General features: G+C 44.3%; 1 protein-coding gene across 1 annotated transcript in view; it reads left to right on the forward strand.

Annotated features, from left to right (window-relative positions):
- The first annotated feature begins 1,616 nt into the window (after window positions 1–1,616).
- The window catches only part of PLPP3 (phospholipid phosphatase 3), a 79,812-nt gene continuing 56,018 nt past the window's right edge, over window positions 1,617–25,410 (forward strand). Inside the window, exon 1 of the mRNA XM_040978484.1 lies at window positions 1,617–2,166. Within this exon, the coding sequence (XP_040834418.1) occupies window positions 2,028–2,166 (139 nt within the window). The 5' untranslated portion in view covers window positions 1,617–2,027. The remainder of the gene's footprint in view (window positions 2,167–25,410) is intronic.

A 25,410-nucleotide genomic window follows, 5' to 3' on the forward strand; every position in this document is an offset into this window, starting at 1 on the left:
GCACTGGGGAGTGAAACAGCAGGTGGAAGATATTCTGTCACTCTCTCTCTCTCTCTCTCTCTGGCTCCATCTTTGAAACAAATACATAAATGTTTTAGAGTGAAAGAGAGGGGGAGAGAGAAAGAGATTGGGCATTTCTAGCTGAAAAGCTTCTTGAAAGATCTTTTGCTTGGCCTCCTGGCTTTTCCCTGCTGCTATTTAAGGAGTTGAGGGTACTAGGTGTGATTGATGGCTGGGTGCTTCAGCTCTAGACCCGCCTGGGAGGTTGGGTTCCTCTTGCTTCCAGAAACATCAGTTTTGCCTCTTCTATGCCAAGCCAATCCCTTCTTGCTAACCAGACCCAGTTTAAGCGTCACTTAGCAGACACCAAACCCTGGGCAGATGCGATGGAGCTCAATGCATACAGTTGATTAAAGTGCCTAACTCCCCCTGAACCAGATGGGGAGGAGGTGGGGGAGCTGTAAGAGTGCTCTGAACAAAGTGCCTGTTACAGGCAGGGAGCATAGGAGAACCAGTGTGCCAAGAGGGAAGGAATTCTGCAAAATGGGGGAGGGATTGCTGGGTGGCCGCGGGTAGGTTTGCCGAACCCCAGACCAAGTTTCTGCATGGAACAGCCACAACTCTGTGTTGCCACATACACACAGAGAGGCGTGTCATGGGGCAGAAATGCGTCCCGTTCCTTGTCAGACACTGCACAGTGCAAGTCCTCTGCTCAGAATGCGTTTATTCTTTAGATGGAAGAAAAGACTGGGGCTCCTTGGAGAACAGCGCCAAGGAAGGGTGTTCAGATTGTTCCAGGGGGCGCCCCTGCTGACCCCCAGGAGTACTTGAGGTCGGGGAGGAGGCATAGGGATCTGAGGGCTTGGGGATCCTTCTCCCCCAAATTCAGAAATAAAGACAGTGACTCCCCCTTAGTCCTTCTCATCGTGGGGCACTGTGTTGGGCAGGAGCATGCATGGGTCGACTAGGGAACCCCCACAATTATTCCGTTCAGGACAACGATCAACTCTGTTTGCATAAGGGGAAACTGAGGCACAAGGATTCAAACTGGCTTCAGAGACCAGTAGTTCTTTTCATCTCGTCATGCTCAAAGCCAGCTTGGTGTTTGATGCTGGGTGTTAGGATTAAAAAAATATATATCTTTTTTTCTTGAAATTTTTTTTTTCCAGATAATACAACTCAAGCCAAAATAAATAATTGGAAGCCCCAGCTCTGTGAGGGAGGAGAAAGGCATTGTAGTTGTTGAGCCTTTAACGTTGTGCTGACCCAAGGCCAACAAGAGTTTCTTTTCTTTTTTTCTTTTTGTTTCTCTTTTTGTAACAAATTGGCGTTTCTGAACGCTAGGGGCTCCCGGATTCTCTGCTTCGAGAGTAACTTTTCCTTTTAGGATTTTTTTTTTTTTTTGGAAGGGGGTGGGGGCAAATGTGGCCTTAATTATCCTACGTCTTAGGCAGCTTAAGGAAGGGGCTGTGCTTTCTCAATCCCTTCGGAGCCAAGTAAGGAGGTCCCTGGTGCGCTCTCTCTCCCTCTCTCTTTTTAAAGGCTCTCGTGAAATAAAAGTGCAGAAAACAAACCCGAGCGACCACAGAAACAGTCGCCGCGGCGGCAGCAGCAGCAGCAGCAGCAAAGCAACAGGAGGCGGCGGCCGGGCAGGACTTGGGGCAGGCGCTCGGAGCTGCCCTGCGCGGCTCCCATTCATAAGTCCCCAGCTGCAGGGAAGGGGCCGAACCCAGCGGTGCTCCACTCGCGCCCCGCGAACACAACTCTGCACAAGTTTGTGGCTCGGGCTCGCGCTCTCCTCCCCGTGGACTTCTGAAGGCTTTGGAGAGAGAGTTCGGCAGAGGCGCCCGGAGGAGCACAGACCCGGTCCGCAGCCGCACGCAGGCAGCCGGGGCTGCATCCACCGCCGCGCCGCGAGCCAGGGCCCAGCCGCTACCCTTCGGCCGGGAGGCGACCCGCGCCCGGGTGTGCGGCTGCTGTCGCGGGACGTCTTCGCGGGATCGGAGGCTCGCTCCGCAGCCAGCGCCATGCAAAACTACAAGTACGACAAGGCGATCGTGCCGGAGAGCAAGAACGGCGGCACCCCTGCGCTCGGCAGCGACCCGCGCAAGAGCGGCAGCAAGCGGGCGCTGCTCGTCTGCCTGGACCTCTTCTGCCTCTTCATGGGTAAGCCTGCTCCCCTGGTGCCCGGCCCCATGGTTCCCGGCGCTCCGGCCTGGACTGCGCCCCGGCCCGCGCCGCGCTGTCAGTTCCCGGGGGGGGCCCCGCAGCCGCCCCTGGAGCTTGCGCGCGGCTACGGCCGCAGGGCTCCGGCCGTCCTTGAGCCCACCGATTTCCCGGCCTGTGAATTAGTGACTGGGTGAGCTCCCCGCGAGCCATATCCAGCGTAAAGCTGGCTGCTCCGTGGCGGAGAGCCCGCGTGCAGCCAGGCCCTCCGCCCGAGTCAGATGGGTCGCCCCAGCAGCCCGGCTCCTGCCTGGAGACGCGCTGCCCGCCCCGGCTGCGAGTAAACATCGGTTGTCGCTGGCGCCCGGGCTGGCCTGTCCTGTCCCCCCAGCACACCCCATGCGCTCCCGGCGGCGCCCCCGCCCCCCAGTTGCGAAGGCCCTGGGTACCGTCTCGATAATCACCTCCCCAGTACCTGCTGCATGCCAGGCGGTGGGCAGTTTCGCGAGGATCATTTTCACTAGCCGCCGCCCTGTCCCAACTTGGTGCGAGGAGGATGAGGAGGCCCATTTTACCGACGCGTACGCCGAGGTCTTGTTTAGGCGCCACAGTGTAATTGCACTGGCAGAAAGTTGGGGCGGTCATTTGCTTCTGTTTTCCAAACTATTTGTGAAGTGCAGCTGGGAAGGGGGTGGAGTGGGTTGAGTTAAAGGAATTGGGAGTGGGAGGTCGAGGAAGATTCACGAACTTGGGTGGGGGGGAAATGAGAGAGGTTTTGATAGGAATCCACAGGAGTTCCGAGATTGACATCAGTGTAGGACATTTTACTATTGTTATTTAGGTTCATTTGTGAATGAACCGTGGTGTCATGTAAACGCAGGGGACTTGTCATCAGAACCCCCGGCCCTGCAGCTCACCCGTGTGCTGCCTACCTGGCCTGTTTCCTACTGATCTGAATGAGTTGATTGCAAGAGATGCTCTCCAAGGCCCCTTCCTGCATGGAGAACTCGGATTAGGTCCAGGAGCTGTTCTGCCAACTCTACTAACTGAAGAAACATCTGTGTTCCCATTTCGGTTCCCTTAAAATAGAAACTCCTGCAGAGAGACTGGAGGCTCCTTTGAAATGGGTTTATCCCTATAGGGCCTGCAAAACCCATGACTTCTCAGAGAGTTGTCCTGCCTTCACAGCTCCTTTCTGCTGTGCTGGCCTGGGTGTGCAGTGTTCTCCTGTCCGTTGAGCTCGATTCCCCCCGCCCCCCCGAAGAGAGTCAGGGTGACCAGAGTTCTTAAACACCAAGAGAGACAGCTGAAGGGAATCCTGTGCTCTGTGGCCCAGGACTCAGACCCAATGGCGCAGGTGGCAGATCCTATCCCAGCCTCTCAGGCTAGCAATTCGGCATTGAAGATGCTTTGTAGAGGAATTGTCACTGGGGGGCCTCCTGAAGGCCACTGGCTTACTGTCATACACAATGGGACAGATTAGCATTTAAAGTCTTGTAACCAAGCTATTGAATTTCTAAAAGGCTGTCTTTCATCCTAGGGGAATATGGGGAAACACTCCCCTTGGAGAAGCTGCTTGCTGCAAGCTGGCCCGGGCTTTCCAGGTGAAGCTTGGGCAAACGCAGGCTCCTTGTGCTAGATAACCTGCTACCCTCCCACCCCTCAACCCTGTTATTAGGACAACAGGGCCGGAACATGCTTGACAGCCTTTGTACAGTTTCTTTGTCCTCCAGTCTTCACTCTTCTGATTTCAGAAGGCAGTCCCAAGAGATGGTGTATTCCTATCAAAAGAATAAGAAAGTGAGAGCTTGCAAAAGGGACTTCCCCGGGAGCTGTTAGGGTAGCCAGGGACACACAAATGCCCAGCGGGTTCTGTTGGGATGCAAAATGTGAGTAAGGGGCAGGATGCGCCTGCAGTTCTTCGCTCCCCCCTCCCTGAGTGAATGTTCTCAACCTGCCTTCTGGTCAGGCTTGTGTTTGAACAAATGATTTGTTCAGCTCAAAATGCAGTCACCTCAGGCCCATGTATTGTATCCTACAGAGCTTTGAGCCACCTGTTTTCAGGGGTTATGTGTCTTGCCATAAAAATTGTGGCAACAAAGTCATTTTCAAAGTCACCTGTTGACCAAAGTTTCCCCTGAGCAGGGGCCAAATTAGAATATCACCCATAAAATGCCTTCCTGACACTTCTAATGGGGAAAGACTGCTAGTAAGACAAACAGCTATCTTGAGATATTTATGCGAAGGAACTCCTTGGCTTCCAAAAGAAAAAATAATAGCACCTCATGTGATTTTAATAATCCACACACCACAGCCATAAAAAGAATCGTTTCTACTTAGTACACGTTTTGCCCAAGACTGTCAGTATGATTTAATTTTTATATAGTTTATTGATCATATGGTCTGGATTACAGAGCACTAATATATTAAGAAGAGAGACAGTTTTCTATTTGCTCTCCCCTAGGAATATATACCCAGCTCCATCTCCTAGTCTCTGGTTAAAATAAAAGCTGATGTGCTCTGTAACTGTTGTGCAAGTCGAAATGCACAAGTTTAACCTGTTTCACATACCTGTTTGGAATGTTCAAATCTAGAGGGGAAAAAAAAGTCCATTCTTGTTGGAAGGCCAAAAGAAGCTGGTGTCACACAACCTTCAAAAGGAGTCCGCCTCTTGCTGCAGAGCTATTTATGGGAAGGAATTGCTTTGAAATACAATGATTGAATCTTTGCAGGATACTTTTTTGTGAAACTGAGTCTATTTTTATGGCAATCTAGTGGTTTGCATCAGCTCGTGCTTTTTATGCATTGTTTCTGATAAATGGGGCTACGCAGGGGCAGAGACTTGATTCCCAGACAAAAGGGAAGTACTGATGGTCTTGTTAAGCTCTGTTAGCCTCAAGGATAAACTACTTTATGTTCTCTTCGCTATAACCCTAGGAAGAAGTGATGTCTGCTTTATGGACCAGGAAACCAAGTTTCCAGAAAGGGCAACACAGATGTGCATTGCAATCCCCGTGCTGCCTGATTTGAGCGAAGTGCTTTCCTTACATGATGGCAGTTGGCACCTGAACTCATCAGGAGTATGTGCAGCTCAGATTGCAGAAATCCCTGCCCTCTCCTCAGTGGCCAGTTATCCATGTGTAGCAAAGCAGGTGGATCAAGGTGGTCAACTCCTTTGGCTCAGAGACAGAAATTTTGGGTGGTAACCAAGAACACTTTTGGACATTTTGTGGCTGGCAATTAAATGGGGGATAAAATTCTAGGCCTTGTTCCCTATAAGGGATAAATAAGAGTAACTGGATATTTGTATGAAACTATTATTTTCTAGGAGTGAGAGAAGGGCAATAGGATGTCTTGAAGAGAATGCGAGACTTGAGTCAGTATCTAGTGGATAGGTTGTGGATATGTCGGTTTTCTATGGATTTCAATGGTGCAATGACTAGTTGGCTGGAATTATTTCTGATGTGTATCGATTTCTATGGAGAGCAATGGCACATTTGTTGAATATGTCTATCTCATGCATGCATGCACTTTGTTGAACTCTTCAGTGCTCTGGGAGTCATCACAAAAATGAGCAGGTGAACCACATGAGTTCCAGTTTGTTCTGCAGTTACGTTGCTGTGCAACTTTGTGGAAATTCTCCCAACATCCCCAGGCCTCACACTTTATGAATTATGTAAATTAGTGGAAGGGACTGGAGTCTTTGACCCACTTCTAGCTCTGAGAATCTTTTGAGTCCACCTTGGCAGATATTTTGATGGAGTAGCTTGGACCATTTATCATTAAGTGAATTGCTGTTTGCTTGATCAAAGACTATAGCTGAAGTGAGTTTAACTTGGTGTTAGTTCTAGATGGAAGACCAGTGCTCTTTTCACCATAGTTAATCCAACCATACAGGGCAATTTGCTAGATTTTTCATTGTCCAAAATATGTCCTTTTACCTGCTTCCTGATTTTCTTGGTAATGAGAAGCAAACAAGCAAATGCAGTGATGGTTTTCTCTCTCTCTTTTTTTGCTCAATTGTTGTCATGTTCATGAAGTGTGTGTTTTAATAACTCCGTGGGTTTTTACTAACCTCAGCTACCATGTGAATCACAATAGAGAAACAGATTTTCCATTAATTAGCCTAATATCCCTCATGGCTTGCAACAAAGAAGGGAAGCTCCACTTAGTAGACAAGCCCTACTGACTTTTCTATTTCCTCTTTTTCCAAATGCTTAATTGTTTTCATTTGCTTCTCTCATTTCTCTTTCTTAACATGTTCTTCTGCTTCAGTGATCTACCAGAAGATAGCTACTTTTGTGGGAGACTGCTAAAGCCCTGAGTTGGTGGCCTTTTCCAATTTTAGCCCTTTGGGTTGACTGTCAGTTTTTGATTCCTGCTTTTCCCCTTCCTGTGTAGTTGTTTGGGCTGGCAAGCCCAGTTGGTCACAGCTTGATGCTAAGGAGACTCTAGAAGGAGCTGCTTCCCTGTGTAGACAGCTACATTTATGGAGAAAGCCTACCCTGTCACAGCTCTGGTCCACCTACTTTTCTGGAGGAGCAGACGTTTCTTTGGGGGACAGTTACCATGTCAATGTTTTGTAAACTCCCTCAATCTGACTTGAAATCGCCAACTCCCTGCTGCAATACTCAGGTTCAGCAGGCTTTGGGCCAGTTCTGTGTTTTAGAAAAGCCTGCGGTGATTCTTATCAGACTGATTTTAGAATCACTATGTTGTTTAACAGACGATGTGTTAATAGCTATTGAATTACGAAGTGGCCTTTTTGTATCCCACAGTGAGTGTTCTGTCATTTTCCCCATTGTTAGGTTGTCTGAACTTTTCTGGTTGGTATTTGTGGCCAGTGCACCTGTCTTTCAGTAAAGATACCGAACCTTGCTAGAATTCTTTCCAAAGGAAAAATTACTTCTGGGTGAAGGACTGTTGGTGCAAGGTCTTAGTGTTGTCTCTAATTGCTATAAGACTAAAATCTTTATTTATTTATTTAGTTTCTGCCCCTAAACTGAGTTCTATGCCATGGGAGTTGCCAGCCAAATGACCACCTTTGATAAATGAGGTGTTGAGTCTAAATATTTTCTTTTGAGATATTGAAGTTTGTGCATGAGTGCAAGGTGAAACAGGACTAAATTAGATTTCTACAGAGAGCCTTTAAAAGTCAAAATTTAATTTAGCCAAGTCTCATAGAAACAATACCTCACTTTGGATTTACCCAGGTCTGAGTTTGAATCCTGACATAAAGCTGATGCCCACAGGTGTGGTGTGGGAAAAAGTTTTGAGCCTCACCAGGCTTCAGTTTTCCTTATTTGTAAAAATAAGCAAACATGAGGGACATCCTTGTGGTGTGAAGTGCAGCTGAGATGAAAGCGCTCTGCAGAGTTAAAAAGCACTGAATCGTTACCAGGTGCAATGTTGTCATTCTCAGAGCAATGGTCCTAGTTTTCTTCCCTTCTCAGTTTCCTTACTCCTCACTAGGTCTATGCAATCCTTGTTTTTTGGCATCAAAGTTGTCTGAAATACGAGGACCGTCCTAGGAAAAAACCAGGCAGAGAGTACGTAAATAGTTTCCATTCACTGAGGAAAGACAGTGGCAGGTTTCCTGACCTCATGGGGGGGAAGTTGAAGTTCATGAGCCTCCTGGGCCTTGTGTGCTGGCATTCATCCCTTGGAAAGGAAGCTGACCAGAGCCTCTTAAGATGAAGATACCTTAGGAAGGGCTGGGGAGGATGTGGACAAATGGTCTGGTTGGAGGTCCACCCTTATCTGTAGCTTGACAACCTGGAAGAAAACCTAACTAAAAAGGCCAGCCATGATTAGAAATGACCAAATGCTCGTTATTCAGGGAAAGGAGTAGTGTGCTAGTTACCATGGTTAGTAGTCAGGCAAAAGTTACGAGGTATTGATATCGGGAAGAAACTGCAACTCAGAAAAGCAGAACTTACCCAAGGGTACCCAGCTAGTAAGTGGTCATCATGTTTTCCAAAGTTCTTGTCCTTGAGAGCTAATGTCTTGCTGTCCACTCCTCTATGAAATTAATGTGAGAAAAGTGATGGAACCTAAACAGATGCAACATATTCTACAGGGCTCAGTATAGATTATAGATATGAGTCTGAACTCAAACATCCTATTGGTCTGTGAAGTACAGAGTTAGACATAAATGATTAGAAAACAGCTTAAAGTGTGATGGATTAACCTCTCTCTGGACATAGTAAGGCAAATAGCATTGGGGCAATTCTTCACTGCCTAGATTCATGAAATTTTTAGACTTTGCAAATACCTTGGAGATTTCATTATCGATAATATCAAGGTCAGTTTTTAATGTTGGTCAGCAAGACAGGCTTTTTTGGGCCACGGGACAGGTGGTGGTCTGAGGGAAAAGCACAAGTTTTGTCATCAGGCTGATTTGGAATTTGTTTACTGTTACTAGCTACGTGAGTGTAACTGTGTTATTTCATCTCACCAAGGCCTAGGTGTTCTTGTTGATGGGGATGATCCGCTCATCATGAGAGTGTGTTGGTGTGGTGTGTTGTGTATTGACATTCCACAGGCTGGTGTGATGTCCACCCTGACACCACATCCCGATCAATGGTCTCAGCTCAGTTGGGACCTGAGGCTCCTTAGGCAAGCTAGAAATTAATCAATGACATGGAAAGAGTAGCACCTAGAACTAGGCTAGTTGATGTTTATTTTTCTGTTTGAAATGTGCTATCGTTCTTGAGGTAGGATTCTCTAGAGAGCTCTTTTTGTCTGTATCAGTGAAAGAGAAGACAAACAGATTTAACTTAATTGGATTTAAAGGAATAGGCAGTCTTTTGGGCATGTTATTTTTCTCCAAACTGGTACTTGTTCTAGAAAGAGCTTATTGCCAAGGGATCACTGTTAATTGATCTAAGAATGATCGGGAGCCACCTGTCTCAAGCATGCCAAGAGAATAAAGAACCTGTGCTGCTGTTTTTGCTTTTCAAAACTTTTCAACAACCTTTGAATTAGAAATGATTCCATTTCAGGTTGAGTGTGAGTCTCAGATTAAATATTTTTCTCAAGGTCATGAATTAATTAGCGGTGCCAACATTCACAGGAGGGCTCCACCAGGTTCTGGAATCTCTGTATGACACCATTTGTCCGTAAAGTCCAGGTTAAATCACAACATATAATCTTCATTAAACCCCCAAATCTCAGAAACAACTAAACACAGCACATACAAGACATGGTCGAAAATCTTTGAAAGAAAGCTTGTTGATGTCTGCGTGCTTTGAAAGTATGCATTGCAATCAGGGTATTATTGATGGTAAGTGTGTTTTTGAGGTTTGTCAGAAATTAACAAAATTATATGCCTGGAGAGTTCTACAGAGAAATGCAAATCAATGTCAGCACCTTGTTATAATAAGCGGGATGCTGTAGTTCCGGTTTATGCGTTCCCAAAGCACATAACAGGCATGATCATGCTGATGTGAAGGAAGCTGTTCATATTGATGGTTTCTCTATACCTGGCCCCCAGTTAATTTGTGGTGTTAATCAGTGCACTTTCTAAAGACTGTCTAAGTAAGCCTGTGTTTGTACTTGTCTTGCAAATTTGTATCTTTTCTTCTGCAGATTATCTTGAGCACCCACTGAGTGCTAACTCTGAGTTTCCTTGCCCCTAAGGAAGCCCTGAAGGCTGGTGAAAGGAAAAGACAAAAGGACTTTTGCTAGCTGATTCCACCTGACCCTTTAGGAGGGGCCTAGGGCAACACCGACAGGTGTAGTAAACTTTGTGGGCCTGGAGCTGCATTCTGCAATATAGAGAAAAGTGGAGAAGATACTGCCCAGCAGGGAAACAGCCGCAGGTGCTCTGACGGGGAAGCAGGGAAGAGGTCTTCAAAATGCAAAATATGAAGAAAAAAATGCATAGATTTCAATTTTTTCCTTATACACCAAGATATACTTCTCTTTAAAAAAATATTCTTTTGTGGGCTTTTAAAGGTACTTTCCTAAAAATAACAACAAAATAGTAACTCCCTATGTAGGAACAATGACTAGACAGCAGGGGCTGGATTTAGGTAGTGTGTGTTTGCTTTGTGTTATGGGGGAGAGAGAAGGAGGAGGGAGGCTGTTAAAGATGAGGCTAGAGAGCCGGGTTGAAAAGGTGGGTGTACATGGCAGGCCCTTAAGTTGAACCAATGGAGAAAAGAGTTTTAATTTTTCTTCTTAATGTGGAAAATTCTGTATAGATACCAACCACAGTATGTACCTAGGTGTGGAATTGCTAGAAGCTGCCAGTTTTTGTTTGTGACATCCACACTATCTTAGAAATGTGTTAAAATATGTAAGGAAAACAATGTGTGCTTTTAACCAAAGAATGGAATGCACATATTTGTGAAACGTTTTGGGGAGAGAATTGATCTGTCTTGATTAGGGTTTGCAAGAGTCACTGGAGCCCAGTTTGAAGCAGGTGAGAGAAGCGAGAAGGGCCTGGGAGCAAAGAAAAGGATGGGTCAGAAAGGCATTCATGTCCTCCCTGGAATAAGGACTCTCCCTTCACACACACTTTAAATGAGATATGTGTAAGAGAATTACTAAATCCATGTGATAAGCTTACCAAAGGCTTCCACGTGGTCTTATTTCTGTTGTTGTTCTAAGATGTTTAGTTACTTTTGGAAATTAAGGTTTGATTTTTTGAAGAGGCAGAGAGGAAGCTCACACCCCCTGCCTCACCCCCTCCCAGATGCTGACAATATCAGGAACTGGACTGGGCTGAAGCTGGAAGCCGAGAACTCAGGTTAGGTCTCTCTTAGGAGGGGCAGGACCCCACGTGCAAAGCCATCACTACCAACTGTAGGGTCTGCAATGGGAGGTAGCCAGAACCAGGGCTGGGCCAGGGTCAGAGGCAGAGCACAGGCCTCACAGGCAGCCTCTCAGCAGAAAAAAAGCCTCTACCTGGGACTTATCTATTTTTCAAATGTCCCTTAAAGTAAATGAACTGAAATCCTCTTGATGTGGAGAAAAGATTTTTCTTGGGTTGTGATAATATTTTTTGAAATGGCTTGATTGTGATATAATTGACATACCACAGAATTTATGCACTTAAAGTGCACAAGTCACTAGATTTTACTAATTTTCACGGAGTTAGGAAACCAGCACCACAGCAAATGTTATAGCATTCTCATCATGGCAAAAAGCAGCTGTGTTCTTAATGACCAGTGCTGTTCCTGCTCTTCCTGCCCTATCCCAGGGCAGCCACCAATCCACATTTTTTTTTTTCCTCTGTATGTTTGCCTATTCCAGACACTTCATGCAAGTGTGACCATACAAATGTGATTTTTCACTAAACAAAATGTTTCTGGGGCTTTTTCGTGTAATAGCATGTGGCAGTACTTCATTTTTTTCTTTTGCTAGGTAACTCATTGTATGAAGATATCCTATTTAGTGTACACATTTGTCCCTTTTTTGGATAAAGTTATCAGGTTTATTACCATCTTTTGGCTAAGATGGTTAATGTACCATGAGCGTGCATATACATTTTTTCATTTCTCTCCCTTGGAAGCTGTTAAATCACATGATAACTCTGTGTTGAAGAGTTTCCCATAGTAGCTGCACCATTTGAAAATATCTTAAGATTAATTATAATATGTAAGGGAAGAAAACTCACAAAAGTTTTACTTAAGATCTTTGCAATTAACATATTCATGAAATTCATGAAATCGCATAATGTCACTTTGTTCTTAGGGGACTTTTCCACAAAGAAACAAAATTTTTAATCAGTTTAGTAAGGTTGCTGGATCTAAGATGAGTGAAGAGAGAACAATAAGCTGTCTGAAAAACGATGCTGGGTGGTCAGCCAGATCCACTCACCCGCTGAGTTGTGCTGCCACAAAGCAGGTGTGACCCGCTGGCATTTGTCTCAGCAAAATGAACAAGGGATCTTTGGTGTACCTTGAAAACTGTCAAGAGTGAAAGCATTCAACTCTGGGTGCCCTGTGCTGCAGTGTATTTAAGACCATGAAATAAAAATCTATCTTCAGTAACTGGTAAGGCTGACTCTTCATCCTTCTAAAATGGAGACTTCGTTATGCTCTCAGATACTAACCTGACTACACACAGACCTTTTAGATTCATGTGCTGGATACTGGGCAATAATAAAGAGGAGAAAACCTGAGCATATATTATGAGGAAGTAAAAACCAAGTTGCAAATGCATGCAAAATTATGCCAAAAATAGTATAACAGGGTAAGGGAGGGTATTCACCTTAATTTGTAGATGCTTCACTTAATCTTTTTAGCAGCAAAATAAGGTCAATGTCAGTAACTTAGTTTTGCAGCTCAGAGAAGGTAAATGATTCCCCTAAGCTCACACAACTAATTGTGCTAGCACTGGAATTTGAACTCAAACCTAACTCAATAATGCCAATTGCTAACAGTTTCTGTGTGTTCATGCTGTGCTTTGCAACCAGGCTGAGCACTGTACATGCATTCTCTGATTCAGGAGCCTGTGTGTTACTCTTCTCTCTCTTTTCCATATGAAATTGACAGAGGATAAAAGTAACTCCTTGGAGACCGTGCACCAGGTGGAAATGAGAGCTGGGTTTGGGAGTCTCTGGTGGACTTAATTCAGTTATGTTCTCCAAGCTCCAGGAGCCACAGCTTAGCCCCACCTTCCCTTGCAGGCTTTCGCAACTGCAGCATCAAGTGAAGGGTTATCCAAAGTGAGTTGAATTTGTCATACCCACTGTGGGTTCTCTCAGCCCACAAGATGTGTTCTGACAATCCTGGGCTATCCTCGAATAATTTCAGTTCCTCAGGTTGATGTGCTTCTTCCACTAATTCTCAAGGCTGTTGCTAACTCCAAGCATTAGCCTTGACCAACACCAATGAGAGCATCAATATCACTTGAGATGTGAGTGACACCTGTTAGTTCACTCTGTTATTGCTACAAATGAAGTCTTGACACTTTCAGTGCTTTGATCAAGCAAACAGGAGAACTGATTTGAGATGCACTTTACTGAGGAAGTAAAGGTTCCTTCCAGATGTCACGGAGGAGCAAGAATGAGTTTGGGGGTTCTTTGTGAGGAAGATTGCACACCCAGAATGAACCTACATTCCTATAAATTAGAAGGAAAGTTGCCCTTGGCCTTGAAGCCCCCTGGGAAGGTTCCCTAAGGGGAAGCCGACCATGAACTAGGACTTATGTTACTCCAGGGAGTAGTACTGAGTCATTCTGTCAGGGACCCTGGGTTCCATCAGCTGTCCTTACTGTCTGATGTAAGCTTTGTCTGGGTCACACTGAGAAGTGGTGAGCTGCTCTGGTTAGTGGCTGCAGAAGCAGCTTGCTCATTAAATGCAGTGAATGGAACCTCCACCAGTAACCTCTTCTCCGCAAATGACCCACATTGTTGTAGAGTTAGCAACCACTGACAGGAAGTGGCGGGCATGCTTCTCAGCCACACGACAGAGTTTATTAGACAGTTGCCCAAAGTAGCTGTTTTGGTCAATTTATCCTCTGTAGACTTCTCGGGAGGAAAGGCCAAATACATTATTCCTCATCATTGCATTTTTCTTTCTGTCGTCTTGGTCTGAATGGATATTTGATTAAATGCATAGAAGCTTTTTTTAAAAAAAATAATGGCATACTGTGCTCTTAGACAGGAACTGCCAGCAAGCTGAAATTTTTAAAATATTTCCAAAGGTGCTACCAACTTACTAGAGGATCTTTTGTTTAGCCTTCTCGTTTAAATATGTTTGGAGAGAATCCCTCTTCCTGTGACACTGCAGGAGGGATGGAGGGCTCCACTCATTGTTGTGAAGGATTGTTCAGAGAGCTCCATCCTATAGGTCTTGTAAGAACACGGAATTCCCCAGGACTAGCTGGGAAAATAAAATATACTTCTTGCCTCAAAGCATTGGAAATACAAGGCTTTCAATCTTGGGGAAAATAAACTATCTTGAGTTTTAGCTCTGGTTTTTCTAAAGCCGCTGGTGGAATTGAGGACCCTTTAATTATCCTTTGCCCTTCAATTGGTTGTTTGCAGTTGTGCTGGCCCAGCTGTGAGACACAAGGATTTGTTATTAATAATGTCTTTCATCAAATAGTTCTACCAAATGACAGTGTCTGTACCTGAGTGTTCGGATTTAATTATTGTTTCTTGTCTCAGTTAATTTTTCTCATTGTAGATCTCTAGTCCCCCAGCCTCAGAAAGCAAACAAAATGAAGCACCAGATCAACACACCCGGAATATCATTTTTCATATGTCAACTGGAAAAAGGCTGGAAAGCGGACATTTTTGAACACTTGCACTGTAGTCAAGAACATGCATGAATCTCATCAAATCGTACAATCCCAAGGAGAGTTCTTCCTCTAACTGCTTTTATGTATCAGGTTATCTTTACTCATTAGGGGCTGAGTGACTGACTGGCAGGGAACCTTAAAATAGAAATTGGTGGTGCTCCTGGTATCCTACCACCCAATACCCAAGCCCCTTCCTTTAAAAGAGTGGAGACTGGCCTTTGAATTTCCATGGGCTACTAAGTGGAAGTTGACATGAGTGAGCAAGCCAGAACATTTTTAAAGGAAGCTATCAGGCTTTGTCAGGTGCTCGAGTTTGATTTGGGGCTTCAAGCCTTTTCCCCATTTCAGAATTTCCAGCTTCTTTGTAGTGTTAGAGGATCAAGGTTAAATTCTGAGCCTTCAGGCTGGAGGGTAAGGGCATGAACTTGACGGAATACTTACTATGACAGGCAGTGAGCAAGGGGCTTTTTATGCACTATTAACTTACTTGAGTTTCACAATAAGGCTGTGATGGAGGAGGTTGGAGTTCGTTGCAGTTCTCTCAGAAGCAGCTCAGCAGTGCCTGCCTCAGCTTGTATGGGTGTGTGGTGACACGCCACATTAATAATTTAGCCAGTTAATCTCTAGCCGGGATCACTTACCAAGATTCTAGGGAAAGTACTTTTCTAGAATCGGCTTGGAGCTGGTCACTTGGCCCAAGCTCCCACTTTGAGAAGATACCAGATTCTCAGTTCCAGTGCTACTGGGAGCCCTTAGGAGAACAGTGACAAGGGCGCCATGGGAGGAGAAATCTTTGCTGGATTTGCTGGAGGAATGGGGTGGGTTTTCTGCAGGGGGGGATAGCAATTTCAGATTGAATTGTTCATTCTTCTGCTTATCAGTCTTCACCAAAGGAGTTAAAAAGCCAGAGAAATGCAACATGGGGAATGAAGGAGCCTGCACTTTGGCAGAGGCTCCGTGTATTTCCCAGGCTTTTGAAGGGCTTCTATTCAGCTGGGATTTGAATGGGGGTGTGATTAGCATGAGAGCAAGTGTATAAAGTAAGTCCTTTTTTCTCTCTTTCCTAAAAGAAGTTTTGTGGCACTTTTCTTTTTTTCCTTTCTGACAGAGTTGGCATGAAGCTTTGACAAACAGAGCCATGGAAAAGTTAAATAGGACTTGTATAGCTCTGTCACACTTAGGATGCAGGACAGCTGGCCAGAGACGCTCACACCATTGGAATCATGGCAAGGGCTGTCCCTCCCGAGTGGAGGGCAGATGAATAACAACACCCTGCTGGACCAATGGGAAAGGACATCCTTGGCTGTTGATCATTCTCTATTTTCAGGAAACCACAGAAGGGAACATTCCTGGGAGGCAGCCACCTATCTTCCTTCTGCCTCAGGATTCATTGAGATAAACACCAAGTGTGGAGGGTGGTAGAAAGACACACCAGAAGTGCATCCCGCCCTCAGGGAGCAGGCGAGAAGATGCTAGGTATATCCCAAGGAGAAATACAGCGAGGTGTCTTGAGCTGATAATTCAAAGAAATGTGTAAAATGTGGGGTCCGAGAAACTTCTTGATGCTGCTCAGGGCTCTGGTCCCAGTTTTGCTGTATTGACTTGGGTGACTTTGGACAGACTGTGCTCACTTTCCAAGTCAAACAAGATAGAAACAGTAAGTAGGTTTTTACCTTCTTTACTGGGCTGTTGAGACCAAAGGGTACAGTGCCTGTGTGTCAGCAGCGGACTTTGGATCAGTAAACTCATTTCCGTGGAGAACATAGCATTTTGTTTTCTTTATTCCCCCCTTTTCTCTTCCATTTGGGTGCAACCATTTCTTTACAGGTTTTCAATTTTTTTATTTATTATTTTGAAATATGGGCAGGCAGAAGGAGAAATACAGTGACCTATCCACTGGTTCACTTCCCCCAAATGCTCACAGAAGCTGGTCTGGAGCCAGGCCTAAGTTGGAAGCCCAGAACTCAATCCAGGTCTCCATGTGCATGGCAGGGCCTCAAGGACTTGGAGCCCTTGCGGGCTGCCTCCCAGGGTGTTTGGTGGCAGGAAGCTGGAATCGGGAGCGGAGCAAGGACTGGAACCCAGGCACACAAATAGGATATGCGAGTGTTGCAAGTGGGGTCTTCACTGCTATAGCAAACACCAGCCCCTGGTTGCAGATTTTATCTCCTAGGGTGAGTGTCCTCATTCGTACATCCTTTATACAGTGAGTGTACAAGAGTCACCTGCTGAAATTGCATTTCTGGTCACATAAACCCTTCACAACAGGACTTGGAAGACCTAGCAACTACAGAGTACCTTTCTTTGTTCAAAGGGACTTCAAGGAGTTTGTGGAAAAGTAAAATTTGAAAAGGAAAAAAAAAGTCTATTTTGGTGCAAAACAATTGAAATTCTTGCCAAGTTTTCTTATAAGTACATTTCCTTCATATGTAAGACCCATGATGTACCTCAGTTACCAACATTCTTGCCCTTGTATAATCTTACCTCTTAATTCTATGTTTCTGTACGGTTTTGGAGTGTCTTTGAGATCTTTTAGAATCTGGCTCTCATCTACCCTTTTGTGCTCGGTCCTTTGGGCTGCCCTTCCCCTCCAAGTTCCCACTGCACACCTTCCTCCCAGACACCTGCGTGCTATGGCCGTTCCCAGTGTATTTTCTGCCATGTCTTCCTGTCAGCTTGGCGTATGTGGCTGGACCCAACAGTCACTCAAGAGCGCCCCCTTTCCTGTTTTCCTCCATGCAGGAACACTCCCTGGAGCTCCCATAGTACTTCTGTTGAACTCAATAAAGTAGAATTCCTTGGTGTCTTTTATAGTTTTGTACAAATCTGTCTGAATAGTTCTTGAATGCCTGACATAAAATAGGTGCTCAAACACTTTTATAGAGAAAATTTTAAATAAAAAGTAATTTTAGAAAATATATACAAGAAGCAAAAAGAAAAAAATAAAATTTTATAGCCCATAATACCACAATCTTGAGGTAGCCACTGGCACAGCATTCTCTTTTTCTATAAATAGATGAGCTATTATTAAATATAATTATAAAGGTTAACACGGGATGCTTAATACCAACGTCCTGTAAGTCAGTGTGATGAAATGGAAAAAAATCCTTCATTTACTAGACTTTGGAGCAGACCATAATAAAATATTAACTCACCTGAACAAATTGGGAGAAAGCAACTCATTTAAGAACTGCTCCATATTTTGAATTCAGTGCTGTGTTAGCATGATGTTTTGATCTTGGTTAGCAAACTGAATTTGTGCTGTCATGACTTTTTACCAGTGTTAAACCTACTTTAAAAGGTGTGTCTGCACTTAGAAGGAGGGTTTTTTCTTAACCGCGCTTTGCCTTAAAGGCTGCTCTGTATAGGGAAAGGAAAACTGTGTGGAAAGACACCCAACCTCAGAGGGGTATCTGGGCTGAGTCTCCCCTTCGTCATTCACTTAGGGGCTTGTTTTGGTGGGGTAACTTTCTGTGGGGCTCTTGTTGCGGTATCTGTGAACGTGGTCTCGTTCTCGTTACCACTGGGGTGCTGCCTTTGAAATCCCCGTGGCTAACAGAGCACACTGAAAGTGGGCAGGGCAATCATCTTTCCCTTTCCCCTCTTCTCTGTCTGACCTTATTACCATACTTGTTCTCACTTTTAGCAGCTCAGAAATCATCGATTCATGGGGAAATTCTTTAAACATGATCTATCATATATGTGTCTGTTCATTGGGATCAGCTTTGCTTCTCACAGTATGGAGAGAACTAAAATACCAAAATGTGTGATTCAGAAGCGCAAAGAGCTAACATTACAGCGCTCTTAATAATGTATTCCTCATGTGCCAGATGTTTTATTCGATCCTCATAATGCTCTCACAAAATGGATATATTAATCCAATTTTGCAGATGATGAAACTGAGACATAGAGAGGTTAAGACTTACACATTAACCTTGGGCCTGTGTTTTGTTAGCATGTACTCAGTCTTCCCACTCTTGCCCCTAGGAAGGCCCAACCCCTTTTCTTGGATGATAAAAGACCTCTGCTTAGCATTTCCAGTAGTGGGGTCTCCTACCACTCAGTTCTAATGATTCACAAGGTTTTGTTACTGTAGCATCAGCCTTCCTGTCATTTTAATCTAACATCACTTACATTTGTTACAAAGTTAGTAACTACTAGTGTTAATAATAACATCCATGTAATGATTAGGCAACACCTGAAGAAATGGTGGTGATCTCAACAAACGGGCACTGAGCGGTTTTAATGTGCTACATACGCACTTTGCTCCGTGACAGTCATCCTAGGAACAGGCCACTGCTGGGCAGGTGCAGCTCCAGAATTCCATAGAGAAGTAGCACAGAGGAGGCAGTTATTATTAACCTTTGTTGGAGCAGTGCAACTGGGGAGAAGGCTTCCAAAGGCAGTGACATCAAGTTGTTTGAACGGGCAAATTAGGAGAATTTTGTGTGGTTTCACCACCACGGAAGGCACTGCACAGACAGCTCTTTCCGCAGGGTGGTTTTACGATGATCATCTTTAGCCTAATCCTAGAATGCAGGAGGAAGAGGAGGAGGGATCCAAGCATCAAGAATTCTCTCTTGTCCATTCTCATTTATAGATGGGGAAATTCGGCTCAGAGAAGTTAGGGATCTTTAAAAATGGGTAAAGTCCACAGGAAACAAAACACTTACCATCTGTAGACTTAAGTTCAAGGCCAGTTAATGCTATAGTTAGAAAGAAGCATCTCATTACACTGTGAATTTGGTTTTTTTTTTGAATCAGAATTGGTTCCTGGTGTTAGTCACCTACAAAGCCTTTTAAAGTTTAATGTAACGTGCCAAAGCACAATAACACATTATTGGGGAAACAAATTTAAAAATCTGATTATCTTAAAAGGGAAGGACTTTTAGCTTCCAACTCTACTGTCCAGAAACTTGTACTTTAAACTGTCTGTGGCTCCTGTCTACCTCATTTTGAATGCACAGGTTTTCTCTATAGCATTTAAATTGATGTTACCGCTTCCAGGAAGCACCGTACACATGCTTGCATCCTGGCCTTTGTTCGTACTCTTCTTTCTTCTGCTTATGGGAAGATCATCATTCTTGAAGCCGACTCCTGCTCATTCTGCCCTCCTTATGACTCCAATCTGAGGCACTTTCACATACTGATCACAAGTTATTTCAGTGCTGACACTAGTCAGTGACCTAGAACAAGTCATTTGACTCCCTTGGTCTAAATTTTCTTACCTAAAGAAAGGGCAGTTGAATTAGATGGCCTTTGTGAGCTACAGAGGTCAGGTGTAAAAATATTCAACCCTTGGGACATTGCTTGGCTATGGGAGATTTGTTTTTTTTTTTTTTTTGGACTCACTATTTATTTGAAAGGCAAAGTTACAGAAAAAGGAGCAGAGACAGAAAAAGACCTTTCATCTGCTGCTTCACTCTTCAAATAGTCACAAAGCCTAGAACTGGACTTGCCTAAAGCCAGAATTCCAGAGCCTACAGTGACTTGAACCTGTGCCCATTTGGTTTGCTGGCATTGCAGGCAGAGGGTCTACTTGCTATGCCACAGTGTAAGCCATTAGAGGTGTTCATTTTACAGAATTGTCAGGTGCAACATAAGAGGAAATGTTGAGATACTGGCTATAATTTTAAATGAGTTTTGCAACTTAAAAAGCCAGTCTAGGGGCTGGTGCTGTGGTATAGTGCGTTGAGCTGCTTTTTACAGCATTTGGTTACATATAGGCACCAATTGGACTCTTAGGTATTCCACTTCTAATCTTGTTCACTGCTAATGTGCCTGGGAAACAGTGGTGGACAGCTTACGTGTTTGAGTCACTGTGCCCACATGGGAGGCCCAGAAGAGGCTGTAGCTCCTGACTTCAGCCTGACCCAGCTGTTGTCATTTAGGGATTGAACGACTGGACAGAAGATCTTTCTATTTCACTCTGTCTCGTCTTCATTCTATAATTCTGCCTTTCAAGTCAATAAATAAATCTTTGAAAAAAAATACACTTTGTTTTGTTCTGTTTTGTTTAAGGTTCCAGAGAAATAACATGTGTCTTGGGACAAGATAGTTCTGGATTCCAATCTTTGACTCATTGTTGGCTTGTAACCTTGCTGATAACATGTGGCAAGTGTTGAATCTTATCTAAACTTTAGTTTTGTCGTCTGCAAAATTGGGGGCAATGATTGCTGCTTTATATGTTGCTTGGGGATTGAAAGATGCTTGTCAGACAGTAGGCTCTTTGACATAAATAGACGCTGACCTCCAAGTGTTGGGAAACTACTTCCTGTTGTAAGTGATTGGCAAGTTTTGGAACAGATAAATGCATAGGAGAGTGTGATCTGGGATTATTGTATGTGTAATGAACAATGTATGGATTCGACACAGTTTATCTGATCTTTGTAAAGTAACTTGGACGCCCTTCCAAGAAATCATGGCAGCTGCACAGAGGTGGCTACCTTTTCATCTGCACTTGCTAAAGGTGTTTTCCAGTTGGGAGGAAACATGTTGGAAATTTGTCTTTAATGCATTCCAGTGTTCTGAGGCAAAACCTGCCTGGGAGATTGAGCAGAGCATATTAACCTATATCATTTAAAGTTGATTAAAACTATCATCTTAATTAAATACATGAGAACAAGAAGTTCTCAGTCTTCTGGTAGCAATTAAGGACTAAAGAGTCAATTTGAAGTTGTTTTTGCTACTCTTAAAATAATACTCCTTCTCCTCCCTCCCATGGAAAGAGTTTCTAGCTATAGACATGCCCTCACATTGAGGTTTTTGCAAGTTGTTAAGGACCACAAACCTGCTGGCAAAGTCTTCAACTGCCAAGGCATTGGAGTTTTCAAAAGCAAGGGGGTTCAAGCTCAGGATATGCTGATTCGGAAAAGCGAGTCCAAACAAAGGGCCTTTTGAGGCAGGAAACTGGGCTTTGGCTTCAGCACAGAGCAATGTGGGATTGGAAGAGCGCCCTGGGACTGGCCAGGGAGAAGAGGGGCTGTGAGATCGATGGAGGAAGTATAACATTTCTCCATACAGCGAGGGTTTCCATTTCAAAACCCTTAAAAGTGTTTCAGAAGCCATTATCTTTTGTCTGTCAGCCTCATCAGCAGACTGAGAAAATGTGGACTTGACAACATTGTCTGTCTTTGAGCAGAAGAGGGAAATGATTCTGTCATTCCCCTGCTCACTTTGCAGCCTTGAGTAGTCCTCCACTATATGCTAGGTTGAGGTAACCATGTGAGTTAAATGGATACAATTCCTACTCAAGGACTCACAATCAAATTGAGCTAAACTTGAGGATTTGAAGGGAAAGAGACTGCCTCTGTTGTTTATTCCACTTTGTTCCCATGCACATGATTTTCCACTCCACGTCACACCCATCAGTTACTATTTGTTTTCATTTGATTTGAAAGGTAGAGAGAAAAAGAGAGATTTTCCATCTTCTGGCTCATTCTTCAAATGCCCGTAACAACCTGGGCTGGGTCTGACCAAAGCCAGGAGTTTGGAACTCCATCTGGCTTTCCCATGTCAGTTACCACTTGCTGTCTCCCAAGGTGTGCATTAGCAGGAGGTGAGAGCAGAAGGGTAGGAGCTGAGCCCCAACCCAGGTACTCTGGTAGAGGATACTGGATCCCAGTAGGGAACTTACCTCTGCTGCACCACGTGTAACTCACTGGTTTGAATCTGGTTTTCTCTGAGGAGAAACTCGCTCCTCACCTTCACAGAACTTAGCAATAAATTCACCAGCTGTGAGTGTGGCAACAACAGTTCTGTGAGACGAGGGCTATCAACCTACATGAATACCCAATTACTATATCTCAAAGAACAAAAACAAATTCTGGTGGATTCCATTTTGTGTTTTTTTCCCTGCTCTTCATTTTTGGAAATCTAAACCTTAACTTTTTAGCAGAACTCAAGATCTGCTTCCAGGTCACACAGAGGTGGGGAGCGGGGTAGGTGAGACACTAGCCATCACAAATAACTCAGAACCATTGCCTGCAGCACTGAGATAGAATCTACTGACACTGCCCCTCCAGGGAGAAGGGCATGGCTCTGATTCAGACATCTCAGACAGTAGGAAAACCAGTTCCTCTGTCTCAAGAGGGTGAAAGGGACCACTTTTGTAGATTAGTGATGTCCATACATCGGTTATCACCCTATTTAAAACTGCTGATTGTGTACCCTGAATATGATTCAGTGATTAGCAAATACTAACATGCTTGAATTCATAGGCACCAGGGTCTTGGACCTGTTTAGAGATAGCCTAACATTACAGAAGTTGCCATGAGCTTCAGGGTGGCCTTTCCCCCAGTTGGAGTTCACACTGTGGGTCATATTTTTGACAACTAAACCTCATCAAGAGAAGCCACAATAGCTGATTAGTTACATTCAGAAGCGTTTTTGATGAGTTTATAAATGCCCAAACTGTGTGCGAATGTTTTCTCTCGAGTTGGAGTCTTTGCACAAGTAGATTGAGATTTGGGGAAAATATTGTGTTTCTATGTACAATAGGAAGTATATAGATAATATAGACAATAAACATGGGTTCTGTATGGAACAATAAAATCCGAAGCCAAAATCTTTTACTTCATTTGTGTTAGTTCCTAGCAGAGGGCCTACTAGATCTAAGTGGCTTTAGAAAAAGGGAACAAAATCAGAGTCCACTAATGTAGTTCTTCAAGACTTTGGCCTGAAAGGTAAGTTTGTTTACCATTACTGATGCTTTAAATGGTATCATTTAGCTTTGGGAAAGACTTAGAAATTCATCTGTTATCTGCCACCTACCGCAAACATGATGACCATTTGGGCATGTCTCCTTGGTGTCATTGTGTTTGATTGCCTTTTGGTTATTGAGGTCCGCAGACATGTGGTTTCTATGTGACTGATAGTCTCCATGATTCAGATGTCCTTATCTTGCCTTGACTAAGTGGCCCTTTCACATCATTCAGAATTAAGCCTCACCCTTAAACACACGGAGTTGCTTTTTCCTTTTTCACTCCATTTTATTCCCCGTCCCCTCTTCCCCCATGAGAAGCTCTCTGGGGTGGATTCTGGTGCCTGCTGTGTTCACTTGCTGGGGTATCTGTACCGAAGGTCAAACTGTGGGGACGTCGGCGATGAAAATGTTTTGTGTCACAGCTCTGCAAATCCGAGATCAAGAGGGTATAAGGGGATTCTTCCTGGGAACTGGGCGGCGAAGCTAGTTCCAGGTTTCTGCCTCTGACTTGGAGAAGGTGGTCGTTGTGTTTACATAGTCCTCTTCCTGTATGCCTACAAACATGTCCCTTTGTCCAAATTTCCCTACTGATGAGGACACCAATTCGACTGAATTAGGACCCACCCTAATGATGTCATTTTAACTAGCTTACCTCCAGCAAGACCCTGTCTTTAAATAGGCAAATATTCGGAGGTAATAGAAGTCATGACTTCAACATCAGAATAGCCACATAACCACCTTTCCCATTTATATGTGAGGAAATTGGGGCCCAAACCAAATCACTTGAGACCTGACTCTACGTTGGTCCATTTTCATTGCATCTGCTTTCCTGCTCGTGAAATGAAAATGTCATGACCAAGGGGCAAAGTTTCCCTTCTCTAAATTTATTTCTGTGAAACCCTATTTGATGGTAATTAGCTGCTAGCTTTAATCAGATTTGGCCTGTTGGAACCTGGCTCACGATGTTATTTAACAATATTAAATAAGCCAGGGGAAGGCGTTGTGGTACAGTTGATTACGCCGTGAATGCTGCCTGCATTCCATAGCTGAAGCTAGGTCAAGTCTTTGCTCCTCCATTTTTTGTTCAAGTTACTACTAGGACATCCTGGGAAATAACAGGAGCTGGTTCAAGTGTATGGGCCCCTGCCACGTCTGTGGAAGAATTGATTGAATTCTGGGTTCCTGCTTTGATCCGGCCTAGACCTGGCTGTTGTAGGCATTTGGGCAGTGAACCAGTAGATGAAAATCACCCCCACACCCTCTCTCTGAAATAGATGAAAGAGAGAAAAACGAAGTTAAGTGTCACAGTTAACTAAAACTTCTGCTTGCTGTAAAACATTTGCTATGTCTATTGGAAATAGATTGCTCCATTCTTATTTCAAGGTACCGGGCTCTGGAGTGACCTTGGGATTAGAGAGCAACATGCCATTCTCTGGCAGTGGACACATTCCACTGGAAAATAGTCACTATTAAATACTGACCATTGATTTTTCTCTGTTGTTTTCCATGTACTTTATTTATTTGTGAATTCTTATTTTTGGTTCTTCGTTTGCTTTCTTTCCCATCCATGGCTATGGTGAGCTGACACATGGACACTTAGGCTCACACACACACACTCACCCTCCCAAAGGCCCCAGGGAATAACATCAATAAAAAAAAATAACCAGTGAGTGTACTGAGCCAATCCACAGCACGTTTGTGTCCTTGCTCAAAGAAAGGAAGCTTCTGCAGCGTCATTGAGTAGAAGGTACTGGATGGGGCCTGCTCAGCCTTCTCCACTATGGCTGCAGCTGGAGCCTGAGGGTGTCCCCTGGAGTTGTCCCCCGGTGCATAATCACTTGTACTTCTCTTTTACTATGTGTCACTGGGCAAATGATGATTTTCCCCCAATTTCCTCACATGAATACAAAGCAAAGGGCTTGCACTGTTCTTGCTGCCTATCTCCCACTGCCCTTAGACTTTGCTCATTGTAGGGATAGAGGAAATACTTACTGGAAAGTGAATGATGAGAGTAAATATCACCATGAGACAGAGATGGAGACTCAGTACAGTCACCTGGGGAGTCCCTAGGGACATTGCATTTAAGCCAGTGTGGAGAACATAGAAAATCCCCCAGATATTTTCCACACTGGAAATAAGCAAACATTGAGAAGACTTTGGTATTTTAAAAAAACTTTACCTACACCAGAACACGTGGTTTGCTTGAGTTGAGTACCAGCTGTAAACTTCAGTGATCCTTTAGGATTGGCTACTGATGCCATTTTAAGGTTGGCCAGGAAAGG

Source organism: Ochotona curzoniae, unplaced genomic scaffold, assembly GCF_017591425.1.
Source record: "Ochotona curzoniae isolate NIBS_2020 unplaced genomic scaffold, NIBS_Ocur_1.0 contig_291, whole genome shotgun sequence".
In the NCBI taxonomy this organism is placed as follows: domain Eukaryota; kingdom Metazoa; phylum Chordata; class Mammalia; order Lagomorpha; family Ochotonidae; genus Ochotona; species Ochotona curzoniae.